The sequence below is a fragment of the Pseudopipra pipra genome, chromosome 16, assembly GCF_036250125.1.
Source record: "Pseudopipra pipra isolate bDixPip1 chromosome 16, bDixPip1.hap1, whole genome shotgun sequence".
NCBI lineage: Eukaryota > Metazoa > Chordata > Aves > Passeriformes > Pipridae > Pseudopipra > Pseudopipra pipra.
The window spans coordinates 2,483,034-2,497,587 of record NC_087564.1 but is presented as its reverse complement, the minus strand read 5'-3'; the positions used below and the strand labels follow the sequence as shown (position 1 = coordinate 2,497,587).

General features: G+C 41.7%; 1 protein-coding gene across 7 annotated transcripts in view; it reads right to left on the bottom strand.

The window, feature by feature from the left end:
- CREBBP (CREB binding protein) overlaps positions 1-14,554 on the bottom strand; it is a 95,432-nt gene that overhangs the window by 34,721 nt on the left and 46,157 nt on the right. For all 7 annotated transcript variants that reach the window (XM_064672615.1, XM_064672616.1, XM_064672618.1 and 4 more), the window contains 8 exons: positions 12,014-12,263; positions 11,396-11,509; positions 5,120-5,362; positions 4,435-4,534; positions 3,852-3,998; positions 3,278-3,395; positions 515-707; positions 358-411 (listed from right to left, as the gene is read on the bottom strand). In XM_064672615.1, coding sequence (XP_064528685.1) covers positions 358-411; positions 515-707; positions 3,278-3,395; positions 3,852-3,998; positions 4,435-4,534; positions 5,120-5,362; positions 11,396-11,509; positions 12,014-12,263 — 1,219 coding nt within the window. The remainder of the gene's footprint in view (positions 1-357; positions 412-514; positions 708-3,277; positions 3,396-3,851; positions 3,999-4,434; positions 4,535-5,119; positions 5,363-11,395; positions 11,510-12,013; positions 12,264-14,554) is intronic.

Genomic DNA, 14,554 nt, shown 5'->3' with positions numbered 1-14,554 from the left:
TGTTTCCAGCTACAGGTATATTTTTTGCTAATTAACTGATGAAAAAATGCCAACATCCTTCCCCCTTTACAGCATTTTAAATGAGATTATCCAAAGTATTCTTGCTTGAACTGTCCTCTTTGGAAGGACTGAATCAATTCCCAACTGCTAGGAAAGTGCTGGGTACATATTGTTGGTTCTTAAGACTGCACTTGGGACAGTTCCTGCCACACAGCAACAAGAATGATGCTGCAAAAAGGAAGACCCTGTAGTTCCTCCATCCCAACTCCAAAAAACCCGACGTAAGATCAGCTTTCCCCCCCCCCATAAAATTATTTTAAACCCACAAACTGCAATTAGAGAGGAAAACATAAATACCTTGAGAAACCTGCATACGACTTATAGGCACGGTTGGCATGGACATTGGCCCATCTGCAACACAACAGGAGAAAGGTCAGCAAAACCAGCTTAAAATACAACCTGAAGATTAGCAGGAGAGCCCCTGGAATGCAGAGGCACCTCCAGCAGCACTTACTGGGTGGCCTGACGGGCTGTGCCTGGCCCATGGCAGCAGCCACCTGGGGGATCCCGGGGGGCTGGGGCCCTGGGGTCTGTAAGGCTGGCTGGTTCCCCAGCATCCCTTGTTTGTGGAGACGAGACCTCCGTTTCTCTTCCAGCTCCTTTTGTATCTTATAGATTTTCTCTGCTAATAAATGATAGTATTCATCCTATAAGGGGGGAAAAAAAAAGAAAAGAGTGCTCAGCATCAAGTGTAAAGAAGCAGAACTCATTTAGTCTCATTTACTACCTGAATGCCATCACCTGGTTTTTCGTTTTTAATATCTATTTGAAAAAGAAATACTTCTTTTCAGAATTATCACTGCTTTAATGCAGAAAAGGAAACACAAAGATTCCAGAAAACACACTTGCTTTTTTATGGCTAATCCTTCACACCTACTCTGAGTAGATTAGCAAAGGAGAAGGCTGAAGGTTCTCTCTTACTTCGACAAAGGCCAGGAAGTTGAGGTTTAGTTTTTAAATGTTAATGATTTCTAAATGTTATTTTCATTATAAACATTTTTACTAATCCACAGACAAAAGAAAAACATATTCCCAGCACACAGTTACACTGAATAAACTTCAGGAGACAGATGTTAAGAACAGATCAATTTTTACATAAAAGAACTGCTCTTTTCCTAAGGAGTCTGACTATCAACAATCATGGCAAAGGATAAACAAAACCAGGAAAACCTCAAAGGAATGGAGGAAATTCACTGAAAAACTATTCCACAGGCATAGACAATTGAACACTACATCTGCAGAAGATGAAAAATCCATTTTACTCAACCCACAACAACAACAACAGATCCAATATGACAGTCACAGTGCACACCAGGTAGACAATTTTGCTTGTCAGTAATTGCCAAGTGCATGAGATTATGCACCTGTTAAAGGCAAAAAAAACCCATAAACCCTCAACACCACATTTCTTTTTGGGGTCACCTATGCTCTCAAAATCCAGTGTTACACAGAGTACAGGCTGAGTGATGCTTTTCCCACAGTCATTATGTCTTTATTCAATTTTCATCACAACCATGATTTATTATTACAGCAGGATTGAGTTCACTTCAGAAAACTTAACAGGAGATAGGTATTCCTCAGCAGCCTTGTTAAGGAAGTCCAGTGATGCAATATAAAGCTTTGGGTTTAGGTAATTTCCTTCCTCCAAATATCTCAAAAGTCAGTGCAGACACTTTCTGCTGTCCAGTACAAAAGCTCTACAGGCCTTTCTGTCCTCCTGCTCAAGCCACTTCACCTCTAACTTCCTTACTTGTAAATTTATTATTGTGCTACTTTCCCACTGCAAAGATTCCTGAAAAGGTTGTGTTCATAAGGAGCACACACTACTAGAACAGTGTCAAACTGCTTGCAATGATGCCTCTTACTAATATGGTTTTCAGTGTCAAAGTAGAACAGAAGCTCCTCAAAAAGAAGGATGCAATTCCTCACGGCATCATCAATAAATTCTGAATTACTCCCTTCTTCCAAGTTTGCTGCTTGGAGCCAAAAACATCAGATGAATTCCAATAACAGCAACTTCTGGCAATGAGGCTCTGACAGCTGTTTTGAGAGGTGAAGAGGAGACACTTCTGGGTGTTTGTCTGTCAGAAGACATTTAATTTTATAACCAGCAGTTTACTATGCTCATCCTTACTGAGAAGATATTTAGATTCCCATGTATGTCCATGAATTGGTCTCTAAAGCTGCCAGGGTGATCAAGGGTGATCACACTCAAGTCTTCCTTGTAAACAACCTCTTAGTAGCTACAAGGAGGATACAACGTGGTCACTGACCAACACTGACACAGCAGCAGCACTACAAGTATGGCCAGTATATTTATCTCTAGGAAATAAAACTTGCCTTTCACCTTCAGCTCTTCTGGGAAATGGGCTGAAAGAGGCAGAGGAAGTGTCTTACTGAATAATTGTCACCTGAAATGCCACTAACTACTCTCTTCAGATACTCCTCCCTCACTTAAGAAAGGATCTCAGGATTCTGATCTGCTAAGATCTCACTGGCTGTTGTTACTGGCACTACTGACGATGTCTTTTCCCAGTGAAAACTTTCAGGGAGTGGTTCCTTCAGGGCAGAATCAGCACAGTGTCATATCCTCAGCCTGTCAATCAGCAGGGGTTTGCTCCCTCTCGGTAGGAGAGATTGGAACTGGCACCTCTTTGCAGACAGAGCAAGAATCATGAACAAGAACAGGAATTCTGTCTTGTTTCCATGCACAAGAACAAAGGCAGGCAAACAGTGTCTTTGCCAAACCACTTTTGGTGCTGCTGAGTAGAGCAGAACTAATTCCAGCAGTGCAGGTAGAAGGTAAGCAGTGGAACAGCACTGGGCCCTACAGAAAACCTCCAATGGTAAAGAAACATGAAGGAAGTTTTAAAACTACTGTTCACACAGACTTCCAAAAAGGGAGGAAGCCAGTAAGGGAACCACCAAGAACTGCAAGCTGTGCTCCAAGCTTTGTGCACGTCAGTCACACTCAGGAGGAATGCAGGTGGGGCTGGGATGTGATGCTGTCTAGTTTTCATGGAGCTGAGGGAGCTGAATTAGCTCGGAGTGACATTAATCATCTGTCTTGGGACTACACAAACACTGTCACAGACAGAAAACATGACTTTCCCCATCAAGGGAGCAGTGAAATGATTCTCTGTGGTTTTCATTACACTTGTAAGATTAGTGATCCTACAGTTTTTTAACAACTACTGAATGGACTCAGGCAACATACCCTACTATTAGCAGACTCATACATATCTCCTTCCACTTTCCTGGCATAAGCCACCAGGTTCTCCATGCGTCGATCCTTCAGTGCTGCTGGATCAGGAGTGGGGAAGATGGCTTGGACACTACAAGGAAGGAGGAAGAACAAAAGAAAAATTCTTCAGGAAAAAATCAAAAATCAATACAGCTTTAAGACAGTCACCCTGGACATTCCCTTATACACCAGGTATGTAAAAATATATCAAACTTGCTAAAAAAATAAAAAAAATCAATATTTTATTATTTCTCACCAGATTAAAGCAATGATGAAAATAAAGTGAGGTTTAACAGTTTGGAGTTTAAATACCTGTTCAGTAGAGCAGAGCAAATTTACTGGCAATACAAACTAATTTCATGCCCACTCCTTAAAGAGCATGAAGAACTGAAGAGGAGGATTAAAGGTAACAGCTCATCCTCAGTGGCCCAGCACCAGAGGATCATTACTGATAACTTTTTTTTTTTTTTTCAGCTTAATAGTAGAACTACTGTATTGAAATTCTTTAAAAACGTTCAGGAGAAAGGCAGCCTTGGTGAATACTTACAGTTTATGCACTAAATGATTGCGCAGGTCCTGAGTGACATGTTCATGCCATGCTTTCCTTACCCCGGTACTCGAAGGAGGTGCAGCCGTTGGCATTGAGCTGAGGTTTCCAACATTGCCAGAATTTGTGCCATCATTCATTAGTGGGCTGAAACAAAGCCAGAAGGGACTGTTACAAGAACGCAGGGTTTTGTCGTAGGTTTGATGCCTGAAGTTATTTTTCATCATTTTTTTTTAAGCTATTGTATCAAACATTCCTAAAGTGAAATTTTGGTATCAACAAAACTGCAGCAAAGCAGCAAAGCTCAGGAGTTTACAAGAGAGGGTGAGTGATAAAGAATCACAACTGTTAAGGTATTTGTACACTTAAAACCACAAAATATTCTTCCTTTGGGAAATCATTTAAAACTACTAAATATTGTGGGGCTCCCAGGAGGCACAAAGTGGCAGCTCTAGAATTAAGCATAGCTATGGATGTCACTGAACCATTTCCATGCCAATACAATCAGTTTTTAAAGCAGCTCCTTATTTATAAGCATGTAAATAAATGTTTAATTGAGTAAGAATGAAAATGTGTGCATTACTTATTTGTCCCAAGGGATGTTGGAAGAGCAGTTTCAGAAATTAGACCGGGTTGCTGGTCTGTTGTTATTCCTCCTGCAGGAAGGTTCATCTGGTTGGCTCCTTTGGGACAAAATTAAACATCATTGGTAGAGAGCTCACAATTTTGACAATAATATGACAAAACTATACTTTACTGGCCCAAGTGGTTAATGGAAGAAGTATATCAGTGTATCAGGTAAGTATTTTTATAATAATATCTGCTGTGCTGCACATATATAGCTATTTATGGAATAAAGTTACTTTCAGTCTTAACTACAAAACCTAGTCTATTAAAATTTTAAATTCATAAACTCTTAATATTAGGTCAACAAGCTAAAAAGAAGATAATACTAACAAGCTGCAGAAAGAAAGTAGCATTTAAGACAGAATTGTCTGTTAGAACAGGTGACAACTGTTAAAGCAAAATTCTTCAGCAATTCTGCTTCATCACCTCAGGCAACATCAAGCTCTGAGCTATATTTTAAAACTAAAACTCCTGCTATTTGGCAAAAACAATACATTCAAAACTTTCTGCTATTCAAACATAAATGATCAGCAGGGAATACAAACAGTGTCACTGCTCTGACCAAGTGAAACACCAGGCTACCCTAAAAATTCCACACAAATTATTTTAACACTCGGTTTCTTGGTGTTTTCTCCACCTACCCAGTGCATTAATGGTCCTCATTTGCTGGTGAGCCTGGGGCTGTGCTGGCTGCTGGCCTTGTACCTGGGGCTGCAGCTGGGTTTGGGGCTGGTTTCCATAGGGCAGCCCAAGGGCAGCGTAGGCTCGTTGCATGGAGCTGGGGTCGATCGGGTTGGGATTGCTTAGTGAGGGAGTGTTCTGCTGGCCTGTGCCAACAGAACCAATGGAATTCTGGATTCCACCAGCTGGAGACCCTAAAAGGGCTATAAAAATAAAAAAAAAGGATAAGAGAATATTGAAAATCGATGAGGATAAATAATAAAACTAATCATGCCAAGAATCAGCAGACATGCACATACTTCTATGCTGTGTATCTTTTCCTGCCAGAGGACAGAATGACACCTGAGATCCCAAGTGGGGAAACTCAGCCTTGGATTCTACAGGACAGAAACCACCCTAACTATTAATCCATGCAGTCTAAAGAGGAGGGCTGTGTATTTCAGGCAGATAAGTCCATAATTACTGTAACAGATATAAAGATAAGGCTCCTGTATGTGGCTAAGTAGGATTTTCATGCTTGGGACAGTAGGCTAAGGTGAAAAAAAAACTTAATTCTTCTACTTCCCTCTTTCCCATCAATCCCATTTTAGGTCAAAATATTTGGCTCCAGAACAGAGATCCTGAGTTCAGCAGAAATAACTGTGTCCTTGGACACAAAGGTAATGCTGAAGATCTGTTGGTAGGAATTTTCATGGCGAGCAGTCACTGCATGAACCCTCTGAAGGCCAAACTACCCGAAAGCCCAGTTATTCAGAGATATGAAAAACCCTGATGGTTTTCAGTTTGTACTGACCTATGTGACCACCACAACCAACCAACCTCTCTCACCACACAGATGTATGGAAGTAATTTCCATTGTAGACAGGTAATGGAAACAACAGGGGGAAAAGTAGTATTTACTCAACCCAGAAGCGAATAAAATTCTGCTTTCTGGACCTCATTTTAGCTGCCATTCTAAGTAATAACATGTTCCACTGTGACTGACCCATGGAATATTACATCCTTCAGTACAGAGACACTGCATTTTGATAAGTGAGACTGGTAGAAGTAACTCATCCTTCACATTTTCCCCCTCAAGTAATTAAATACATAATGTGCATTACAAATTTGTGAGCTAAACATAGCAACAGTAATGGCTTTTAATATAGGCAACAATAACTGTTTTATTGAAATATTAGGAGGGGCACGTGGTTAGATAAAAAACTCAGGAAAACAAGCCTTCTGAGACATTAACAGCATTATCCAGGCTTTTTTAAATCCTTACCCACTATGGAAACTGAGAGAATCACTGAAAGAGATACACAGGCTTTCAGCTTCCACCCAAGAGAAAACACACACATTACAGAGTCCAGACTTCTCTCTACAGATGAGAATTCAATTTGATCTCATTTGCCAAAGAACTACAAATAAATATAGTCAGAGATCTCCCTCTCCAGAATAAGCAGCCCCACAGAAAACATCCTTTTTTTTTCCCAAAGGACAATCCACAGTATTTTTAACTCTGGGATTACCATGGAAATTAGGCTTACACATACTTACACTCTCTGGACACATTCATAGTAACTTTTGAACTCAATGATCATTTCCAAGAGACTTTAAAAACAAAGTCAGAAGCTGATTAAGATCCTATCAGCTTAATTAAAAAAAAAGACATAATAAAGAGTAACTACATGAATTCCTTGTTGGACTTGCACATAGCACTCTGGAATTACACCATCTAAGAGAAAATGCCTTACACAAGTGCAAGCCAAGGAATAGGAAGTCTTCAGGAAGGTTAAATACCACAAAACTTGTGGCACCTTGAAATTCAAAAGGCTTCAGAGGCTGCTGTGACAGTGTGGACTGATTCAGGAGCTAATAAGAATTCCAGCTTATGTCAGAGGAAGAGGATGATGTTCCTCTGGAAGAGTTACAACCAAACACCCCTGGTGCTTTCGGTGCTGGCTGTAAATGGGGAGAGGGCAGAGCATGGGTTCAGCCCTTGTGTTAGAACAGCTTTAGACTATTTGGTCTCAGCTTTTCTCACTTCACTACTCAATAGGACACTATGCTGAGCATTTCCTGACATCAGGAATCTGATTCTGAAGAGGGTTTTTTGTCTGTTTGTTCAATGATTTTATAGGAAGACATGATGTTATTTCGATCTGTCAAACAAGAAGATGGAGGCAGAGAGTATTACACTTCCATTTTGGACAGACCAAGTTAAATGCTGTCCCCTCTGAGGCAGATACTGCAGAAAATACAGTAAATTAAAATAAATATAGCCCTGGAACAAACAGGAGTTATCACATTAGGCTACTGCTACATGAAACAATGTCTACTGCAATTTATTTTTATGAACTGATGCTTCAGACATTGATGAGCTCATGACAGAAGCTACAAGTGTGAAGCACTCATGTCTTTTAGAGGGGAATCCCTCCAGCTAATTAAAATTTATCTTAAACACAGACTCCTAATTCTATTTTAAGCACAAATGCCCAGCACTTCTCTAACCTGAACATGTTAATCCATTTTTGAAAAGCGTGGTTTAAATTTTTGATTTTGCTTCTGAATTCTGTAATTGAGACCTGCTCTGTCCCGCAGCTCCTCACTCTGCTCCTTACATCCATTCCAGCTCTAAGTGGCTGGAGCAAAAATTCTGCTGGTGACTCCGACTCACCTCAGCACAAGCCTGTCCTGCACCCAGAATTAGACAGGTACACAAAGGTAAGTGCACACCATCATTTAATTAAAGGCTGTATCTTGACTCAAATCACGGGGTAAAGATTTTACGAGGAACGTGAAGGTAGGAAGTGTCAATATTAAAGTTGACCACCAATGCCATGTTAATGCTTATTTAAGTTAAGCATTAAACCAAAAGCCTCACAGTACAGCACCATATTAATCTATGAATAGAACTCCTTAATCCATGGGCTAACCATCCATAATGGCTCCATGGGGTAACTGATAGGTCACCATTATATATGTGATTTCCAGCAACTGAACAAACAAGAAACACGTTTTGTTTGTCAGAGTTACTGACAGTAAGACTTGAGTGAGCTGGATTTCATTCCTAGTTTTCACAGAAACAGGCTCTACTGAAGAAGGTGAGGCCTCCTCCACCTGGATACCCCCTGTGCACCAATGCACTCCTTCCTTCTCTGCAAAGGTTGGTTTCCAAATGCTCCACACCCAGGCCTTCTTCCATTTTCTGCCCATACTCTTAGCTCCTGGTCCCTATTTCCACTTCCCTCATCAGATTCCCACTCTTCATCCCCAAGTCCACATACTCCAGAATTTCTGGCTCAGAGTCTTCTTTAAAATCACATTTTTGGCTGAAAATCAGTGGTTTCAAATTTATTTTTTCTTAACCAAGCTTTCTCCTTGCTGCATTTTATTTAAAAATTTCCTACAAGGAAAACTACAGAGGAAACCAGCTCCATGTTCACAACTCCACCTTCCAGTGTCAGCTGAGCAGGGGATCTCTGGTGTCCCCTGATCCGGGAATGAAGCACAGAGAGCACAAGGATGGTTCAGGACATGAGCACAGCACACACATCACCACCTGCACAGCTGTGAGAGGAACAAAGCCCAGGAGCTGTGGGAAACACACCTGCCCAGGTGAAGGAGTTCAAGCATGTGCATGATAAGTTGAATCTTCAAAAAAATCCCCCTAAAACTGTTATGACACAGCTACAGAACTAGGAAATGTATAAACAACTGTTTGCAAGAGTCTAGAACTCAAATTGTGGTGGGCTCAGCAGGGAGCAGGTACTTCCCAACAAAAACAACCCCCCAGCCCCATAACATTTCAAGCCATTAATTCAAAACACAGGAGTCACCTGCTCATTCAAAAGAAAACCTTAATATTTCAGCATGTGCAAAATAACACTTGTTTTCCTGTTTCCCCAGCCCCCTCAGAGGTACAAGGGACACACAACAAGAACCACATGGAACAGAAAGAATTTTCAACTTGTCCCAATATGTCCTATTTACAAGTCAGGTCACTATCAACCATTGTAATAAAATACAGCTCAAGATTGCTTAAAAAAAAAAATAAAAAAAGCTACACAAAAGAAACCTGGCACAGATGTTCTTTGCAAAAAAATCTACACACTAAAAGACCTGTACAGAAACAGCTCCATGGCAATAACCCAAACCCCAGGACTTTCTGCAGCACACAGACCCCCAAGGAGTGGGAACAGAAAGGCAGAAAGGCACAGGAATGGCTGCAGATGGAAGGGTGGAAGTGAGGCACCACAGGGCAGTGGTTCAGCAGGGCTCAACTGCAGAACTTTCTACAAGATGGGCAATCTTTGAAGGAGCTGCTTGAAAACCCAGCACAGACACACCAGGACTAAAATAATATGGCAAAACAGGGCAGAGCACAGGAAGGAGGGTTCCAGACTCTCTGTAAGGAAGGCAGCCTGACAATGGAACGAGGGTCTCTACACCTCTCATTTCTTTTTTCCCTTCCTAAATGTTCTGATCACATTCTGCCAAATGCAGACCCCTCTTCCCTCCAATTTTGTAGATTCTGTGATTATTTATTCCTAAAACAGCCCACATTTTCTTCCAGTCTTAAACTAATGCAACTTAGGTTAGTTTTCACCTGAGCAGGCACAGAATTTTCACCATTTGCACATGTTGATGTGAATCACTTCACAAATCCTTCTGATTGCCCAAAAAGGGGTATCCTTTATAATAGATCTAAACAAGTATTTTAGTGTTCCTCTTTCACCTTCAACCAAACCATGAGCTGTTACATGTATGACTCAGAGACATAATCCAGGACAAAGAACCCTGTACCACTGGGTTATTGATTCATTGATTGGAAGATTTCATATTTATCTCCCTCCATATGCAACAACAGAGCCAAATTCTACACTTACCCATTATAATTCTGTTGCAGCCAAACAACATCCCATAACAAAATTATTTTTGAGGACTGCCTGTGTTCAAGATTTTGTTCTCTTTTGATAAGCTGTATGAGCAACAAAAACACTGCACAAACGACTTTACTACAGCAGCATGTATTGAAAAACAAAATTCTGTTGTGCTAGATGTTGTTAGCACTTTGATAACAACTGTCTAATAAGGATGTTATGCACAAATTAAAGAGCAAAGCTTTCAACACATTTTTTGAGGACCAAACAACTAATCACTTGCCACAAATTACTATTTTCAACACACAAGACTTATCTTGTTTACCAAGAAGTTTGGTAAAACACAAACAAAATCCTGACCTCCAAGTACCTCTATAGCTATAATTTTTTCTGTTTTGGAGGGGAAAAACCCCTCCTGAAACTATAAAGAGAGCAATGCTCAATGGATAATTTTGACAGCCTCTCCAGCTACTGTCTCCTCTGTCTTAATCTCACCTAATTTAGGACCAGTTCTCCATCCTCCAAGGTTTACTGGTGCTCCTCACTGCAGACTCAGCTTAACTGGAAATCAGCAGAACGCTTCCAACCCAATTCCAATGTACAAGCTTTGCAAGTTCTCCAGCTATTTTCCACTTCCTAACCCTCATTTAAATATACTTAGGCATAACATTACTTAAGACTCCTAGAACTGCAGTGTCGATGCTGTAAAATGTTCCATCCTGGCATCTTTTCAAAGGAGTTGATGAGAGGCAAACCTACCAACATAAGCTCAGTATTTTCTGTTTCAGAGCAGGAGGGAAATAAAAACACACTAGAAATGGACTTGCCCCAAGCATCAGTAACAGCTCAGCTATTATAAAAACCAGGCATGGGCACTGTGATTTGCAGGGCTTTAGCTAATCTACAGCAGCAATAAATACACTTAATGATTAAGACACCCAGACCAGATCTTTTTGTATGGAAGGTTTTTTTTCCAAACATTTTTGATTATTTTGAATCACTAGCATGTTAATTTGTTCCTAGCACCAAGAAAAACAATCAAGTAGCTTATCTCCTTCCCCAAACTGTACCTATATCCAAAACTTTAGGCCTCATAACTGGAATCTATTGACCTGCCCCACAATGAAGCACCAGTCAGAAGCTGCCACACCCTTTAAAAAAAGATGGGTGCTTGAGCTCAGGCTTTCCCAATTATTCAGTAGTAAATTGCCTTCAATGATCAGAAAGGAGAATTCACTAGTAAATGTATCCCTCTACAAGTTAACCAGCTACTAAGTTTCTTAGGACACTCCCAAGGTTTATTCCTACACTGCACAGTTGATGAGCTTTACTAGTATCATTCAATGGTGACAGCAGTAAGAGAATACTCACGTTGTTGGTTTCTTTTGTCACTGGCATTTTTCAGAGGAAGGCACACAGGACAGTCGTGCCGAGTACAATTCTTCCAGTGGGAGATGATTTGTCTCGAAGATGCACAATGAGCAACTGCAGCAAGGAAAAGCAAAGGAGTTAAGGTCACTGTTAACCAGGTTAACTGGTTTTCAATTAACTCCATCTCATTTTGAAGAGCAATTCTATTCTTTCTCCTTCACGAGCAACACTGTGCATATAACCAAACACATCTCAACACAACTAAAATTTTTTGGGACGAGTCAAGAAAACAATGAAAGAAACTAGTACTAAAATCTAAGACAAAGATGTGGGGAATAGGACACCCTCTTTATACAACAGATGAGATGAAAAAGATGCTTGCAAGTCTACCCTGGTACTATCCCCTTCTTGAAAAGGCAAATATTGCATTGTGTTTTTTCAAACTGAGATGGGAAGCGGGAACCAGGCAAAGGGAACAGCTGTTTAATTCCAGAACCGGTGCTGACACTCTGTGCCAGGTATGGGAATGCTCTTGACAAGAAGAGGAACACTGGTTCCAAACACCCCCGAAACCTTTCAGAGCTCGTGTGCCGAGCGGCCCCAGCCCCGTGCCCTCACCTTGGCAGGCCTTGCCGGCCTGGCAGTGCGTCATGTGGTTGAGGACGTTCTTCATGGTGCGGCAGTGCGGGAGGGCGCAGGCCCGCACCTCGCCGTTGGCCTGCTCGCGCCGCTGACACTTGTGGGCGTGGAGCAGCAAAACCAGCTGCTGCTGGATCAGTTTGCGCTTCTCCGGGTCCGCCGTCGGCCCAGTGGCCATGGCCTGCGTCGGGACGATCCCCACCTGCTGCACCTGGGTTTGCATCTGGGACTGAGAGAGCAGAGAGGGGAGGTCAGCAGCACGTCTGCGAGTCGCGGTTCTGACCCTAGTCCTGCGTAAGAATTGTGATCTACAGCTTCCTCCTGAGCGGGGGAGAGGGGCAGGCACTGACCTGTGGGGACCAGGGACAGGACCCCAGGGTACCGAAGTTGTCTCAGGGGAGGGTTACGTTGGATCTCAGGGAAAGGTTCTTCCCCCAGAGGGTGGTTGGGCACTGACCAGGCTCCCCAGGGCAGTGGGCACAGCACAGAGGCTGAAAGACCTCAAGGAGTAGTTGGACAATGCTCTCAGGCACATGGTGTGACTCCTGGGGATGGTCTTGTGCAGGCTCACAAGTTGGATTTGATGACCCTTGTGGGTCCCTTCCAACTCAACATATTCTGTGTTTCTGTGAGTATCACAACACTGTTCACCAGGCTACCAGGATTATTACACCACTCCCTCAGCATTCTCAAACTTTTCTAATCTTGGAACAACGTATTGAGAGGTTCCTCTGTTAAAACATTTACAAACAAGAGTTTAAAACACAAGCCACTCAAAACCTTCTGTTTATTGGACAGACCATAATTCCAACAGGAATAAGCTCTTACCACACCCAGAGCTGGAATTCTTTAAGGTCCTTGCAACCCAAACCATTCTATGATTCTATGAATTCAAGCCTGTTTAGTATTATATTTTCATATTACAGGTTTTAAACACTTAAATCTTTGTTTCTCATCCCTAACAAGAAAGAGGAGTCCAAAGGGAGAAAACAGAATTCTATGACTGTCTCTATATATTACAACAAAAGGCAGAGCTGATTTTCTAAGCATAAATTAGTCTTTTGTCTCACAAGTGCGTGCTGATATTCCCTTCAAAGAGAAAATTTCCTGGGTAAGCTGTATATGGTTTTCTCCTGGAAAGGGCCACCTAAATCTGGGTTGTATTATGGCTACTGAAGTGAATCAGAGTTATCTATAGGGTGATGCTGGGATGTATCAGCTTGTAAAATCCAATGTTTTACTTCCACCATCCATTCTTTATGGACACACTTCTGCACCAAGGCCTGAGCTCTGCCTGACAGCTGCAAACCCACAGAGATCTTTAGTCTGAGGCACAGCTCATAACACTGCAGAAGAGAACAGCCTCCTTAACACGTCAGTGCTCCAGCACAGATTTAGCACCTTTTTCTTCCTTTCTGGACAAATGCAGAAACCTGATTTTCAAAATTAAGCACATCCACAGCCTGCAATGTCTCCCCTAGCAGGGGCAGATATGGGACTGCAAAAGCACTTGAATCCCTGTGACTTGCAGCCTGAATTAATCTCATGGACAAACATAAAACTGTCCCAAGAATCACTTTGATTATGCCCTGTGAAAATAGGTTAACACAGAAAAGCTACCTAAGGAAAATCAGCCATTAAAAGCACTTATAAATAGAATACAGGAAGAATAGGATTATACTGGGGAGATAACAGAGGAAATAGTTCAGTGCTGACCACTATTGACCAAAGCCTGTGTACTACATTTAAGGAAAATCAGGTTAAATACAGAATACACCATTTGTAGCCCGTTCTACTTCTGACCTTTGAGAAGGAACTCCCCAGAAAATTCCACAGCCCAATAACAGCAACCTTATTTTTGTTTGGTGAACAAAAGGTTCCCTGGCAAGAGTTGTCACTACTCCAGCAACAAGCTTTGTCCCTGCACATCAGCTTTTTGAAGAGCTTGGCTTTTCTTCTGGAGAATGAAGCACAAAAGATCAAGTAGAAAACACCACGGCTGGTATTTGATGGAGGAGGATGGGGACTCTGCCACTTGATAATGATTATAGTAAGTCTTAAAAACAAAGAGGAATTGCTGAATCTGTTTGTGCTGGCCTTGCCAAGACAAGAAAAAGAGCAATAAAAGGAAAAAGGGTGAATGAAGGAAACCCAGCCACTTCTGCTTCCAGTGCACACAGCTGCAATTCAGTCTTCCATTTCTCCTGTGAACATATCCACAGAGCAGACAGGTTTTGCTGAAACAATTCTTGGGTCACAAATAGGAAACAATTAGTTCAGCCAATCTCCAAAAAAATACAGAGACCATGCCAAAGAAAATCTTGTTGGAAGTGGTGTTTTCATCCCAGTCAAAGAATTGTTTCCCAAGCCAAGTTCTCCTTTTGTTACTACCCCACCAGTTAACAGACACAGCTACTGCTGTATCAGCACAGATGCCCTGACCCAAAAGGGTTTCTTGAAGAGTGAGTAAGGAAAAAGCAGAATTACAGAGTATCAGTGGGTTGAAGAACAAGCAGTCTG